The sequence below is a fragment of the Typha latifolia genome, chromosome 7, assembly GCF_019914945.1.
Source record: "Typha latifolia isolate L0001 chromosome 7, TyphaL0001v2, whole genome shotgun sequence".
NCBI lineage: Eukaryota > Viridiplantae > Streptophyta > Magnoliopsida > Poales > Typhaceae > Typha > Typha latifolia.
Genome location: NC_133092.1, coordinates 3,327,018 through 3,342,686, shown reverse-complemented (window position 1 = coordinate 3,342,686; position 15,669 = coordinate 3,327,018). Strand labels below are relative to the sequence as shown.

The window sequence follows — 15,669 nt, the reverse complement described above, 5'->3', positions numbered from 1 at the left end:
AGTTAATCCGTTCCGTTCATGAGCTGAGTTGACTTTTCCGTTCCGTTAACGTGACGGCGGTTTGGATGCTCACGGCGTCAAACTAATTACGCTGTGTACGCCACCAATGCCGGGATTTCTTCGGAGCGGCGAGCAATGATGGTAACCCAATTACTTCCCAACAACTAAACAGTGGATATGAAAACATATCACCAACTAGTAGATTAGGGAATTTTACAATTTAATTACACTTATTCTTCTTTAAATAAGATTGGATTTTAAAAAATTAAGGACATATATATATATATATATATATTCTACGATACATGCACATTTTATTATAATATAGTGCATATCAATACTCACTTTTATTATTATAAATAAAAAATGATGAAAAAAAAAACTCTTGATATTGAAACTATAAGTCATTTTTATTAAAGCAAAAAAACGTTGCTATACTCATAAACATTTAACAAACATTCTATAAACACTTCTACGCTTTGAATATGACATCATTCTATATATTAATAGTTACCACGTAGTTTATATTTGTAGAATATTTGCATGCATAACATGACTCGTACTCAATACACAAAGCGATGACACATAATCGCCTTTATATAGAATATTGTTTTATGGGCAAAGTTTTATTCAAAACAATATACAGGGAGTGAAAATTAAATTAACTACATTATAAAAATACTATAAAAGACCTGCAACGGTTCTTTACAGGGGTAGCTTTGTAAATAAAAGCACTCTAGAAGCAAATAAAGTAGTTTTCAGCTTTTGTTGGGTAGTTGTCGAGGCTACTAAAAAGCAAGCAGCGGTCGCGTTTTGGGGTAGTAATTCGACGATCGTGTCTTTATTTCAGACGGGCGCGCGGAACGGCTCCGTTTGTCCTCTCCCCCTCGCGTGACCCTCGAGCCTTTTCCGTTCCGTGAGCTCCTGTCAAGTGCTCCCTCGTCGTCCTTTACCTCATCCTGGTCCAACGAAGCCAACGGACGCGATCACTTCGATCTAGCGCTGGATTTGTTAGGAGAGGAAATCCCCCAAGGTATAACTTAAAACGTATTTTGCACTTTGGTACCCGGAGAAAGGTCTCTGTTGCTTTCCGGTCCTCGGTATTATTACTCCCCGTAGTTTCCAATATTTATGAACTGGGTCGGGTGATGACGGCGAGCACGCTCTAATTATGAAAGTTAGAGATGCCTAAATGACTAATATACCCCTACGAGTATTAGTAGATCACATCATCTGAAGCCACGTGGACTTTTGGAGGACGAAAACTTTTTTAATTAGAAGAATATGGTGGGCCAGTGGGCCTTTGAGAGAGCCCATTGGTTGAGGATTAAATGGAGATTAGTGTTTGGTGGTAGTTAGTACCTAAACAAAGTAGACATAATAAGTTGTTCTTAATAGGGTTACCCTGGGTGCAATTATATTGAGCTTATATTTAATCTTAAGGGCTTTGTTTATTAAGTATACTCGTACAATATAAATCTCTTTAACCATCTGAGGATAATTTATTCGTACGATATTTACTTTTTAAGAGGAATTATATAAAATCATACCTAATATTTTATAATTCACGTCTGTCTTTAAAATTTTTATAACTAGATTCTTTTTTTTTTTTACTTTTTATTTATCATCCTAAGTTAACATAAATGATACTAGTAAAAAAATATTTTATTATAATATACTAAATTTTTTATAAAATACTCAAATTATGCGTGCCTCTTATTTGAGATTAGTAGAAAATAAATAGGGCAAAAGAAAAAGAAGAAAATGATGGAGAAGATGGTGGCGTTGGGGATGACCATTAGAGGAGGTGGTTGGTGTTGAAGGTATTTTAATAAGTTGATTAATATTAATTAGTTGAAATAATATCAAAGTATTACATAAAAATTATAGAAAAAAAGATAAGTTACAAAATACTCACAGATAATTATAAATTATAAAATAAGTAAAATACAGAGCGATTTGTAACATTCAATTGATTGTTTCTTCTTTTTTTTTTGAGAGCCAACTATAATAAAATATAGTTGTTATAGTAGTGAGCTATAAAAATTAAATATATCTTTTTAGTTGCTATAAGAAACAAATTAGAGTTTGCTACGAGCTAATTCCCTCTTAATCGGTCTAAACATATTATTAGATGAATGTGGATGCATTAATTTTTATTTATTTTTATAAATTTTAGGTACGATACAATCATCAAATACACGCAATCAATATGCTATTGCTCATTTAATGAAGCTTTGAAATAGAAGAGCTAAGCCAAAGACATAATAAAAGAGTAATTAGCATATAGAGTGTTTAAAGCTCAAAGAGGACACGGGAACATATGGATTAAAACAATAGGAAGAGACAAGAAAATACTTGACATTATACAAATGCTTGCATATATATATATCAAATGAGACAAACTACGAGTTAATACACCTGTGACGACGTTATGGATAGACGTGGCAGTGTCTCTACCTCATTAATCAGAAGATGACATTGTTGGTCATCAATTTGTCCCCCATTTGATCCTCAATTCACGGGCTTGATCTCATGCTAAATTTTGTCTCACGTAGTTCACCGTGAGGTTACGTTCAATTCCAAAACATTACATATGCTCATAATTTGACTCTATTATAGTTTATTTTTTAAAAGAGTTTTTATGATGTATAATTTGTAATTAACCTATAGACACGACCTATAAATTAATTTTTTTAACAAAAATTAAGTAAAAATTAAAGAATTATATTTAGATATGGAAAAACTGTGATAGTTTATTCTTATATTTATTGAAGAAAATAAAATATGAAAAATATTGTTGTTTATTTGCTTAATTGCTCGTTAACCTTGAGTTAGGTGACTGATGGAAGACATAATTAAGATAAATAAATAAAAACTCAGCTTGGTTAGAGGTTAGAAGTAAATTAAGAAGATTGCCTCGTCTCATTGATGGTTTATAATTACTATTATTAATTCCTCTTCCACTAATAATATTTTGATTAGTATCGAAAATATTTCATGAAAAGAATTTAGGTGAGCGATATTGGGAAGATATGAGCCAAGAAATTTTTAAATAACTCCCTATATTTTAGTGATTTTGTAATCAACACCCTGCTTTCCAGTTATTTATAATTTTATCCTATACATTTTTTTTTCCTTACAATTTTGATATCATATACTGAGTTAACTTTACAGAATATTCCCTTAGGGATACTGAAATTATTTTTTTAAATACCTTTGTCTAACTCTTTTTTTTTCTTCTTTCCTCAACTTCTAAACTACTATCGTTATATTTTTCTAAAGAATTTTTCAATATTTCATAAATTTAATTAATATTTAAGAATAGTTAGTAAAAGTAACAATAGAGTTAAACAAAATCAAGAGATCTATATGAACCATTTCCTATGTTCTTAAAAAAAATTCTCTTTTAAATTTAAATGGGTGATAAAAAAAATACATTTGATTTTCATTTTTTGGTCCCTTAAGTCTTTTTCTATTATTATTTTTTTGTAGTTATTGAACACCTATATTTTTTTGTTTTATAATTTTTTTTGTACATAATTCATAATTATTAAATAAATAAATATATATATATATATTTACGAGTTTCATAGCTTTATTATATAATTTATTATTATTAGACATTCTTATTTTATATTTACTGATAAAAATAGTACAAAAATATTACATTATATTAGATGCACATCAAAAGTCTATCTATCTCTTCACTTCTCTGCAGAGTTTAAAATAAAAATAAAAATAAAAAGAATCCAACATGTAACCAAAAATCAAAATGTGCCTGACCAGATATATATATATATATATATATATTGAGTACTTGTCCTGAAAGTTATGGTAGTGGATGTCGATAGAATTATGGCATATGAGGAAGCACTAACTCTAAATGGCCCCAATATTGGAAGAGATGTCCCTTTGTTCCCCATTATTGCTCTCTAGCATTTAGCATTTGGGATTTGAGGGCCCATTCCACTCGAATATTTTGAGCATTTCAATGAAAGTTTTTGATTAGGTGCACGAGTGATTCATATCATATGATGATGACTTCAATTACAACATACCACTACTTATATATATTTATAGCTTGGACATCACATCAATTAATTGGATAAATGGATTTAGATTCCATGTGTATTATATGTTCTATTCACAATTATATTGCCGAGTATTTTAGTGAATTTTTCTTTTTAATTTTTTTGGTAGGTACGTGATGAGAATAATAGAATATTCTCATTTCCATTAGTATTTTTTAAGTACTTTAAGTAATATATAAAAATTAAATAGTAAATATTTATATGATAGAGAGCGATGATAATAAAACTAAAATATAGGCACGTTGCGGAATCAAATAAATAGACTCACTAGAGTGGGTTTCATCATAACGTACTCAAATCGAGCACAAGATTCTAACTGTATTCAAAATTTTTACGTGCATCAATTTTAAGATATAACAATATTAATGGAGAAATCGAAGGCAAATGAATAATAATAGTGTGAAAATGAAAAAGAAAAAAAGAAAATCCCCTTAAGCAATTTGGTAAATTTGGACCATTTTCTTTTTGTAGACCTTGGCATGTGAGTCACCATACATTCAAATAAAGCGTAACAGAGTAGTCCATCTTTAATAATTACAACTTGCTCTGCAACCAATGCTTTGTGTTCAACTCCAATATATTAATTTATTATTACTTATACAAGTAATAAATCTAAAAGGAACATTAGGCCGTAGCTTTTATATGCTGATTGAGAAAAATATTGGAGAGAATGAGATGCCCTCGAATGTATCATTTTATATATATATATATATATAGATGCAATATTGAAAGTTTTTTTTTTTTTTTTTTTTTTTTTTTTTGACATATTAAAATAAACACATGTTGGGATTATTAATAAGAATTCAATGCAACATGTTACATGCCATGAAATCATGTAAAGCAATACATATATTAAACTATGTAAGTTTTTATTAGGTTCTCTTATTTTTTTGTTTGGATTTTTAATTGATAATATTAGATTTTTGAAAACTAAGTGTATATATTTGTTATGGTCGATACATATTTTTATAGTCAATTTATATGCTAGAGCTTCTTATTATTAATTAAAAAATAAATATACTTGCGTGTGTATCTATTAAGACACTTAATTATTACTTAACTATTAAAATTACCCTGATTTAATAATAAAAAATATAGAATATTCTTATTGTCATTTGTATATATTTATGTCAGTTAAGAGTATCACTAAAGTTTTTAACTTATAGATGCGAAAAATAATATGAAAGTTTCCACACAAAAACAAATATGAAATTAGGACATTAAACTTTTATTATTAATGATTCTCTCAAATAACGAGGATAAGACATTAATTATATATACTAGAAACGTTACGTTATCATTCAAGTAACGAGGCTAAGATAAGATTGCATTATTAGGTCGTGGTGAAATGAAAATAATAATAGCAAAATAAGAGGGGCATCATATTAATTATTATGATGGTTTGTGGCATTGGTTGCATTGCATTGCCATCCGAGCTACTCCCACTTTGTTTCATGCCACCATCTAAATAAACAAATTAATCAGAGATGACATGCATGCTTATTCTTAAGAATAAAAGGGGAAAGTTTTATTAAAAGCACCACCTATAGATATACATATACTCATATACTTTACTCTAAAATATCCTAGAGTTACTTTTAACCTAATATTAGCTGATTAAAAAAAAGATTATTCCATTACTTTTCAAGAATAAAGGTAAACTAAAATACTCCTTATTTGACTTTAAAATTTAGTTTCCGTTTTACTCTTTTACTTTAATTTTAAAAAAATTTACTCGGTGTATTAAGATTATTTTATTGAGCTCATTTATATAGTAAGGGCCTGGATAGGATGTGAATTAAAATAAAAATTCATATAGTATTATAAAAGCAAAATGTAGAGATACTTTTATAATTGTCCCAAAATAAGATTGGTAAATCTCTTATTATAAAGTTAGGAATACTTTACATATATATCAGAATGATCAAGAGGTGCTTCTGGATTATTATCTACCCACCAACTTTGTCCACCATATTTGTGAAGTTTTTGGTTGGTGCCTTGCTTAAAAAAAGTTGTACAATTCATATCAATATCTTTGTGCCTAGTATCTCACTAACCAAGTATATCTTTTATATTTCAACAACTAAGTTAGGGTTCTTCTCTTCTTGGCTAAACCCTAGATTTGGTTCTGTATCTAATATGGACTAATTACATGACACTTGATTACTGAAAGCTCTCTTAAATGCCCACAGAAAATAACCAATTAATAGGCATAGTAATATAGGTGTCAAAGTTTTTTCTAGCTATTTAGATTTCCCAAATACCAATTCTTTCCCTACTTCTTCTGTTTTTTTTTCCTTCCTAAATCTCTTTCAATTTCATCGGGTAATTTCTGTGGGCTGTGGATTACCAAATTTGGTAGGATCTAAAATCTTTTCAAGCCCATAGTAAATCGATAGCTTGGCTCGGATCATTTTAAGTTGAGCCGAGTTTGAATCAAAATATAGCTCGTTTATTAAATGAGTCGATCTATATATACATTTATAACTATTAAATTTTTGATTGAGTGGGGCTCATTTAAAGTTTAGGCTTAGGCTTAAAATAGGCTTGATTAAGACTTGATCTAGGTGAGGCTCGGCTCAATTAAGGCTTAATTTTGATTGATATCTTTAGTTAGTAATGTTGACTGTTCTATTCAGGTGCTTGTGCTTTTGATGTCATGCTGATTTCTAGGTTGGGGGGCCGTCTTAAGAATTTTATTTCAAAATTTATCTTAATTAAATTATATTAAATCTATAATTTCTTGAGCTGAAATGAAAGCTCAATCTGTCTGTGAGCTTTCCTTCCTTTGAGTGAATGGTAATAGAAGAAGGTGATCTTTCTCTCAAATTCATATGCCTTTTTATTCTCTCTCTCTCTCTCTCTTTTAATAGCTCCTCATTCTGGTGAAAACTTTTATCAGGGACATCCCTGGTTCTCTATTTCCAAAATTTCATCTACCTACAACAATTTCCAGCATTATAATTGAAAAAGAAAAAGAAAAAGAAAGGATCATGAAGGAGTAATTAGAGCTACTAATTACTAATTTGAAGGTATAGTTTTGTTCTTTGACCCAACTGCAGTTGCACCTTGAGGTTCCAATCCTCCATCTTGCCTTGAATCAATGATGACTTGTATAGACTCATCCACTGGCAACTCCCCCACCTTTGCAGCTTCTCTTCCTTTCCCCCACAACACAACGTACAATCCAACCACAATTAGTGCTGCGCCTAATATACTGCACACAAAGAATTGACAACAGAAACTTTGGTGAGTCTCTCATATTTTATTCAAAACAGTAACCTATCAACATCTTTCAAATTTTAGAATTGCTCCTTAAAGTGGTTTAGCATTTAGGGTTTAAGGTTTAGAGTTTAGGATTTAGGATTTAGGGTTCTACACCTGCCTCCACTTGGAGGTGGAAAGGATGAATAAATCTCACCTTCCTAAGTGCAACTTCTCATTTAGTAGCAGTGAACTCAAGAGGGTCACAGTGACAAGCATGAGAGGGTTAAAGATAGAAGCATAGAGGGGTCCCTTCCTTTTGATGCACCAAGCCAAGACTGTGAGGATCAACCCAGATGCCAATATACCCTACAAAGCCAAGAAGAGTACACCCACTTAGCATAGTAGCACAATGTTGACAGATTTAAAAAAAGGGGAACTTTTAGTGATGGAAAGAATCATACAGAGTAGGCAACTGAGAGAAGCCTAATATCAAATCCAATCTTCCATTCAGCCCAATCCCTTTGTGTGCAAAGGGCGAAACAAATAGATTGAATTGTACCCATGAAGCACATTAATGCAGTGGTAGAGTAGTGACATGGGTATTCTTTCATCACCTTCGCCTGTAGATATATATATTTTTTATAAAAAAAAAACATAAACACAGTATATAGTTAGGGTTATGGTAGCAGCCTTAATTTATCGGAATCGGATCATAAACGCGCAATTGATTTACCTGAATTATCAGCCAGACAGCGTAGAAGAAGCAACTAGAGATGGCCATTAACGAGCCCATAACGTGATTACCGGGCTCTTTGGGAGGTAAATTATCTCCTCCATTATGGGTATTGAGAAGGTTAATGCCAGTAGACCAAAGATTAATGGCTACTCCTTTGTAGAAAGTGAGAAGCATTGCACCACCAATTCCTACCAGTGTGCCTAAGACCTTCGCGTGCCCGGAAATGGTGTTCATGGCCAAAGTCTCCAATCTGAGAGAGTCTAAATTAATATCAAATTTAGACAAAAACAAAATTTTGCTTGAATTATATTCTCCAAACTTAAGTAGTTAAGCATTAGATAATTACCTGAATATAACAGCTAGAACGAAAGTGATTGCAGGGATGAGGTTTGTCATAGCTGAGGCAAAGGTTGCTGATGTGAGTTTTAAGCTGTAGACGTACAAATTTTGTGCTAAGGCACCCCTGCAAATCCAACAAAATTAGCTTTGATTAAGTTGTAGGTGTCCAAAGTTAACACCAAAACTTTTCTCTTGAAATTTCATAGATAAAAAAGTGAAAACTAAAATACTCATCTACTTAAAATTTTCTCTTTTTTTTTTTTTGTGTGTGTGTGTTCAAAATATCTACTTAAAATACTAATTTATCGGTCACACACACATACACACACACGACTGCTTTTAAGTCAACTTTTATCTAAAAAAAATATTCACAGTTAAATAACTAGTTACTTAAAAAAGTGGTAGAGCAATAAATTAAATAATTTACACCATAATAACGTATAGATTATATAATTAGTTGGCAAGCCGGAGAAAAGAAAGGCAAGGAGCCCGGGTTTTTCCAGTAGTTGGAGGGTGTTGGAAGATTTTGAATGCTTCCTCCCCTTTAATGACAACCTCCATCGAGACCAAGCAACCTCAACAAAGTGGAAGCCACGTGCCAGGCAGGAGAAGGGCTCTCCGAGGTTGTACAAGTGACTAGTGTTGGACGTTCCTCGTGACCCTTCGACCTTTCTCTCTTTTGACTCAACAAGTACATTAAATTCTCTTTATACCAAAAGGTCCAAAAACGAAACAAGGATTCATGTATGCAAAGGTAGCTTTGAGAATTGAGGACGAGATTAATGATTAGAGGAGATGAACATAATACCCGAAGAGCCCGCAGAGGAACGAAAGCATCAAAACTTTCCATGTTAACTTTGGTCGACTCCTCCTGGTGGAATCAATCAGGATTAGCAAATGTGCATGAGAAACGTCGGTCGATCTCAACGAAAGCTTGTTAGTGCTCCAAATGAGAGCATGACGGGATTGATATAAGTATGTACCTCTCTACGAAGAAAGCAAGAGGACCCAAGAAAGCAGTGGCAAAGAGGAATCTGTAAGCAACCAGCACCCTCAAGTCCATGCCATCGTTGATGGCCAGCTTGTAGAAGACATTCACCCCGGCAAACACCACCTGAACCAAAACCATCCCACCGGCCGGCTTCAATCCTTCCACCATCCCACAGAGATTACCTCCCATCTTTTCGTATAAGTTGTAACTCTTAAGCCTTAAAGAGAGAGAGAGAGAGAGAGAGAGAGAGAGAGAGAGGGAGGAATTAATTCAAGAACAAGCAAGAAGACGTCTCAATTTCGTCTTCTCACTTGGGTCGTCTACTCGTCTTGCAATGGAATATGAGCAACTCCGGCAAAGTCTCGGGACCATATTTATAGGAGAGCAAGGATGGGTTGGGTTCTGAATCGGAATACGATATCGGAGTCACATATGTTAACCTTTTGGGTTAATTTCATAAAACCCTAACTACTTGCTACTTAAAAGTACTAATTTTCTTTCGTAGTCATAAATAAAATAAACTATCTTTTTTCCATCATATTAATTCAGTACAGATTAAATTTAAAGATTTGCATTCAAGGTAAAATTACAGAGAATTATATAAATATTTTAACTCATCTGAAATAATACCAATCAGATTTTAAATAATATTATATTTAATATATTTATCATATTCTTATAATTTAACACACTTTTTCTTAAATTTTTCATCCAAAATTAGAGAAATTTTTTCATCCATAATAAATACTAAAATGCCAACTGTCTTTCACATTTTATTAAATTTACTTATCGTATCCTAATTTTAAATTAAAATTGTTTTCAACCTTTATACATTTTCTTATCTAAGATAATAAGTCTTAAATCTTAATTATTATCCAACTATTATAATGTACCTCTCTTTAAATATACAATCATAGAATAAAATTTTTAATCACCTTAAATTATGTGAGTATAAAATTTATATTTACTCAAACAATCAGATTATTAATATTCTAGGGATATTATGGTAATTTGATTTTCTTTGTTAAAAAAATGAAATGGAAAAATTAAACCATAGGAGAAATTTATCCTTAATTAATTTGTAATGTCACAGGTGTATGTGAGAATTACCAAAATATGTTTGATTAATTAGGGTATATATCTTGCCACACTTTGCAATTTTGCTGACATCCCATATAGAAGATGTTAAGACTGTAAATTATATGAAAACAGATGAGGTCAAATATATATATATATATATTATTCTACATTAGATTTGTATCTATAATTTTTATTTGGAGATCAACAAGCAGAATAATGATAGTAATATATGGATTCAGCCAATTGTGGCTTGTTCTTAGTAGTATCATATGGCTCATTTTCAGGTTTGAGATATTTTTACCTAAGGAATTTTACATAATTGTGAGAAGGTTCCAAATATCACAATAACCACTATATTTTTCAAAATATGATAATTGCCTCCGAAATTATTAAAGCCTTTCAAATAATATTATCTATTCAATTAAATCTAACTGTTCATGGTTAAAAGACTATTTTACCCTCGATGAATTATTTAAAATGGTTCTAAAGCTACATAATGTTACCAATATTATAGATAATATAAAATAAATTTTATTTTTTAAAAAGAAAGAAAAAAATACAGTGATAAAATTATATATGTATTTTTTTTACCTTAATAATTATTGTTAGAAATATTCTATAAATATTTGTGAAAAATTAGCATAATGGCAGTTATACTGTGTGCTTTATTTAAACATAAACACTTACTTCTCTCTTCTCTATCCTCTTGATAATCTATTCTAAAGAATATTTTAGTCATTTGTTAAAAACTATCTCCTAAATTTATTAATTTTCATATATCACATCAAAATAGTAATTATTATAGCACTAGTAATTTATAATCAAACACCACCATAGTTCTTATGCAATTTTAAAAGCCGAGTATAACTTAAACTTAAACTATTTGAAAGTCGTCATAAAATAGATTTGGCTCCATATTTAAGTTAGCCGCGGAATACTGAAATAAGTATTATATTTGGGAGGTGGAGGGAAAGAGAGGACGAGGAGGAGGAGAGCGATGAGTGTGGGGGAGGAAGTCACGAGAGCCGCTGCATCCACGTGTCCGCACGTGTTGAAATGATGACACGTGGGGACACGGCTGCTGTTATCTGTTGCTACTACGGGAAGTAGCGTCGACACGTGGTTGGCCCCCCCCTCCCTCGTGTATAATAATTATATATTAATTATACTTAGACCCATAAACTATTAAAATTATTCTAAATACGTATTACTTTTAGATAATAATTCAAATAGTTGATGAGAAGTATATAAAAGATAATGATATATATATATATATATATATATATATTTTATCATTCATAAGCCGAAATACTAAATATGGGCTAGACAAAGAGCTAACTCTCTCTAGGTATAGAGATATTTAGGCATCACTGAACAATTGCTCCGAATTAAATACTGTCGAGACCTGCTCCTAGCCGTTACATTACTAAACTGTTCCTCCAAGCTAACCGCACTGTCGAGTCATTAACCGAATCGAGCAAAGCTACAAAACCACCAACCACCAACCACCGACCACCAAATAATTTCTCCATAACTTTATTCAGATTAGAGTTAAACTCATGACCTCTTTAGTCTATAGGAAGGTACCTACCTATCAACTTTACTGAGAGTTGGTTGGTAAAAGATAATGAAAGTTGATTAGAAGCACGTTTGAAATGGAAGATGATGCATTCGATGATGTTGTTGATGATGATAGATCCATCAGAAATGCATGCATGTATGTATGTATGTATGTGTGTGTGTGTATGCATGGACAATTCGATCATTCATTAATATTAGACTTCCGATCGATGAGTTCCTTTTCCATTGTATCCGTTCCTTTCTTTCCACAAGCAACTTTAGACGTGGCAACACTAGATACTCGTTCCTTTGTTGTTTTTTTTGCTTTTTATCTCTTTCTTTCATCACTCGCGTCTTAGCTTTTCTTAAAGGTACGTTGAGGCCTCTCTTTCCCATTCTAGTAGAGTAGATTGAGTAGCTATATATATATATATATACATAACTTTTTTTTTCTCATAGAGTGGTCAATCTCTACATGCTCATCCACGAGTTATACCACGTGGAAAGAGAAAGAGAAATATGTAGGTAAAGTATTAATTAGTTCAAAACTAAGCATTTGTTGCTATCAAACTTTAGTTGATTTACATGCACATGTAAAGTATATATTAACTAAAGCGCGTGAGAGATAAAATAAATAAAAAAACATCAATTAAAAGTTGCTTATAAAGAGTTACAAAGGTGAGCAACACGACGCTAGGTAGTACCTGAAATGAATATTACTTGATGTGATTCTTATTCCAAATTCATGACAAACTCGTTGCCAAATTGTTCGTTTACTTGTTCCCTCTTTTCTTTTGGTTGATCAATTAAGAAAAGGTGGTAGGTACTCTCATCTTCTTCAAGACCACTTTCTCTTCAATTATAACCTTCCAAAAGTATGGTAGATACCATATCGATCATAAAAAATATCCTTCGCTATTCGCTATTCTCTTTTCCATTTTAGGTGAAAATGTTTTCTTTTTTAAAAAATGCAAAGAAGGAGCAATTCAAGGGCTATGTGATTTTATGTATTTAGAAGAAGTGAGTATACACATATTGAGTGTAATATTCAATTTAATTTTTGGGTTATGGATCTCACCATGTATCCTTTTCGAGCGCCAAAATGGGCTCTTATATAAATAACAACACACGGTAACTCATAGAGTGTGTTTGGTTGTCCTGAGTGAATAAGAGGAGATAAGTTATCTTTAGGCTTATTTCAAGAGATAATATATCTCTTAATATTACTAATCTTATATTACAATTTTAATCTATTGTTTGATTTATACAATATTATATATGGAGTAACTAAACAAAATTATATTACTATCTTCAATAAAGAAAAATAGTATGGTCAATTTCTATTTTAAACTAATATTGATTATCTCAAACTGAAATTATATTATTAAATATCATTAAATTATACTATATTAATTATAAAATTAATCACGTTCAATTAAAAATAATCAAAATTAAAATCAAAAGTAATACAAAATAATAGAATAAAATATATAACAATGTTTAATAATAAAATATATAAATATGATTTTTTAATATATTAATACTTTAAGTAAATATAAAACATAAAATACTAATAATAAAAAATAAAAAAATTGAGTAATTAGGATTGTTAGTTTTGTTATTTATATATCTAAATTTATTATATTTTAGATAGGAGCAATATAGTAATAATGTTTTTATCCCTCCCACCTCTAGATGGGATGCTATATCTCCATTTGGGGAATATGACATCTAGTCCAAGACTTCTAATCTCATATATTGATTTCATATCAGATTTATGTGGAGCTCACGAAATAATTAATCAAATCTCATATTTATATCTAACGCAATTAAGAAGGAAAGAGAGAAGATCTAAGATTTTTTTTTTTTTTGGTACTTACATTAATTTGTTAGGTAACAATATGACGCAGCTTCTTGAAACACATTAATTCTAAAAGGTAGTGAATGGTAGATTGATGAAAGTTTTGTAGAATAAGGCTAATAGTAGGTATTGATAAGCAACAAAAAAGAAGGTCTAATTACATGAAGTTAAAGGTACTAGTAGTAGTAGATATAATTACATAAGTAGACAAACCTCTCTAGTTCATATCCATGATAATGCTGCTTGAATAGTAAATAAACACATGATCCAATGCAGGCATTCTGCAGTTAGTTTCTGCTTCAATCGATCTCCAAACATCCACATATTGCACTCTGAAACTATATACATACGTACACACTACACGCATGCATGCCCAAAACGAGGATGAGGAAAATTTACAACTCAAAAATCTTAGTAGAAAGAACAAATTAATTGAACCAACAATTAAGACAACAAATTAGAGACCATGATCCATGCCCAACCTTAATGAAACAATCACAGAAGGATTTAAAAGAACAAAAAAACTGAAAGGATTCAATTAAGCAAGTGATCATAGTTTCCATGTTTGGGATTCAACTCAAGATTCTACTGAAGTCGAGACTGGCAATTCGATAGCTTCCTTCTTATTTGCAGCAACTTCTTTCTCCTTCACGACTTTTTCAGTGGTGATTGTTTCAGTGGCAACTTCTTTCTCCTTCACGACTTTCTCAGTGGTGATTGTTTCAGTGGCAACTTCTTTCTCCTTCGCGACTTCCTCAGTGGTGATTGTTTCAGTGGCAACTTCTTTCTCCTTCACGACTTTCTCAGTAGTGATTGTTTCAATGGCAACTTCACTCTCCTTCACGACTTCCACAGCGGTGATCTCGGAGGTGGTGATCGTTTCAGTGGTTGTAGTTTCTACTGCTGCAGTCGACTCGTCGGCGGCCACGATTTGGGCTGTTTTAGATTCAATTAATTCCTGGGAAGATTGCTCTTCTTTTTCTTGATCCGCTGCTTTGACTTCCATCTGTGGCAATCATAAAATACTTCTCTATTTAATATCAACTTATTTGTGAGCATTTTGTCAATATTAATATAGATTATAGACTCTCAACTTGAGAACTTTTTATAATTTGTGCACATCGATCATCCGAATTCAGGAAATTTGAGGAGGGGCCAATAGTGTTGCATCTATACCAATTTTATAGAAAAAGAGGGGCTAAATTGCAAAAATACGTGGCTTATCTCCCGCCGAAATAAACAAGAATCACCATGAAAAAAAAATACTACATATACTCATACCTTATCTCGTTAGACTTATCCATTATATTAAATTGTATGCGAGTATTTTTGTTATTTTGGAAAGATCACGCAGTATGTAGCAATTAATTGTTTGGTCTGTAAATATAATTTCCCATTGAGAAAAGAAAATAAGAACAAAAAACACAACTTATATCAATATTTCCGATTACATAAGAGCAAGTAATAATAAATGTTTTTGAGAGCAAATGTATCAGAGATTAATACCTCAATCTCCTTTGCCAAGAGACCACCAAGAGACACTTGGCTGCTCTCCGCATGCTCACCGTCATCTTCTTCTTCCCTGGCCACCACCACCTCCTTATCCTTCCTCTCTGTGCATGTCTTATTCTCTCTCTTCTCCATGGGTGGAGGAGCATCACTCTCTTTCACTTCTCTTGGCTTTGTTGCACACGTTCCCATCTCTCTCTCTCTCTAGCCCTCTCTTTTCTTTTCAAAGGATATGAAAAGAAGAAGAAGAAGAAGAAGAAGAAGAAGAAGAAGAAGAAGAAGAAGAAGAAGA

The 15,669-nt window shown here is 31.6% G+C and overlaps 2 protein-coding genes across 2 annotated transcripts; both read right to left on the bottom strand.

Moving 5' to 3' along the window:
* Window positions 1–6,927: 6,927 nt before the first annotated feature.
* Window positions 6,928–9,623, bottom strand: LOC140792573 (WAT1-related protein At1g25270-like). The gene is made up of 7 exons (XM_073143648.1): window positions 9,360–9,623; window positions 9,185–9,247; window positions 8,384–8,500; window positions 8,035–8,287; window positions 7,763–7,921; window positions 7,516–7,667; window positions 6,928–7,311 (listed from the first exon to the last, which is right to left on the bottom strand). The coding sequence occupies exons 1-7, from the start codon at window positions 9,554–9,556 to the stop codon at window positions 7,116–7,118; spliced, it is 1,137 nt and encodes a 378-aa protein (XP_072999749.1). The 5' UTR covers window positions 9,557–9,623; the 3' UTR covers window positions 6,928–7,115.
* Window positions 9,624–14,332: 4,709 nt separating this feature from the next.
* On the bottom strand, window positions 14,333–15,669 carry LOC140792793 (uncharacterized). The gene is made up of 2 exons (XM_073143997.1): window positions 15,375–15,669; window positions 14,333–14,874 (listed from the first exon to the last, which is right to left on the bottom strand). Exons 1-2 carry the CDS (start codon window positions 15,567–15,569, stop codon window positions 14,446–14,448), a joined length of 624 nt encoding a protein of 207 aa, XP_073000098.1. The 5' UTR covers window positions 15,570–15,669; the 3' UTR covers window positions 14,333–14,445.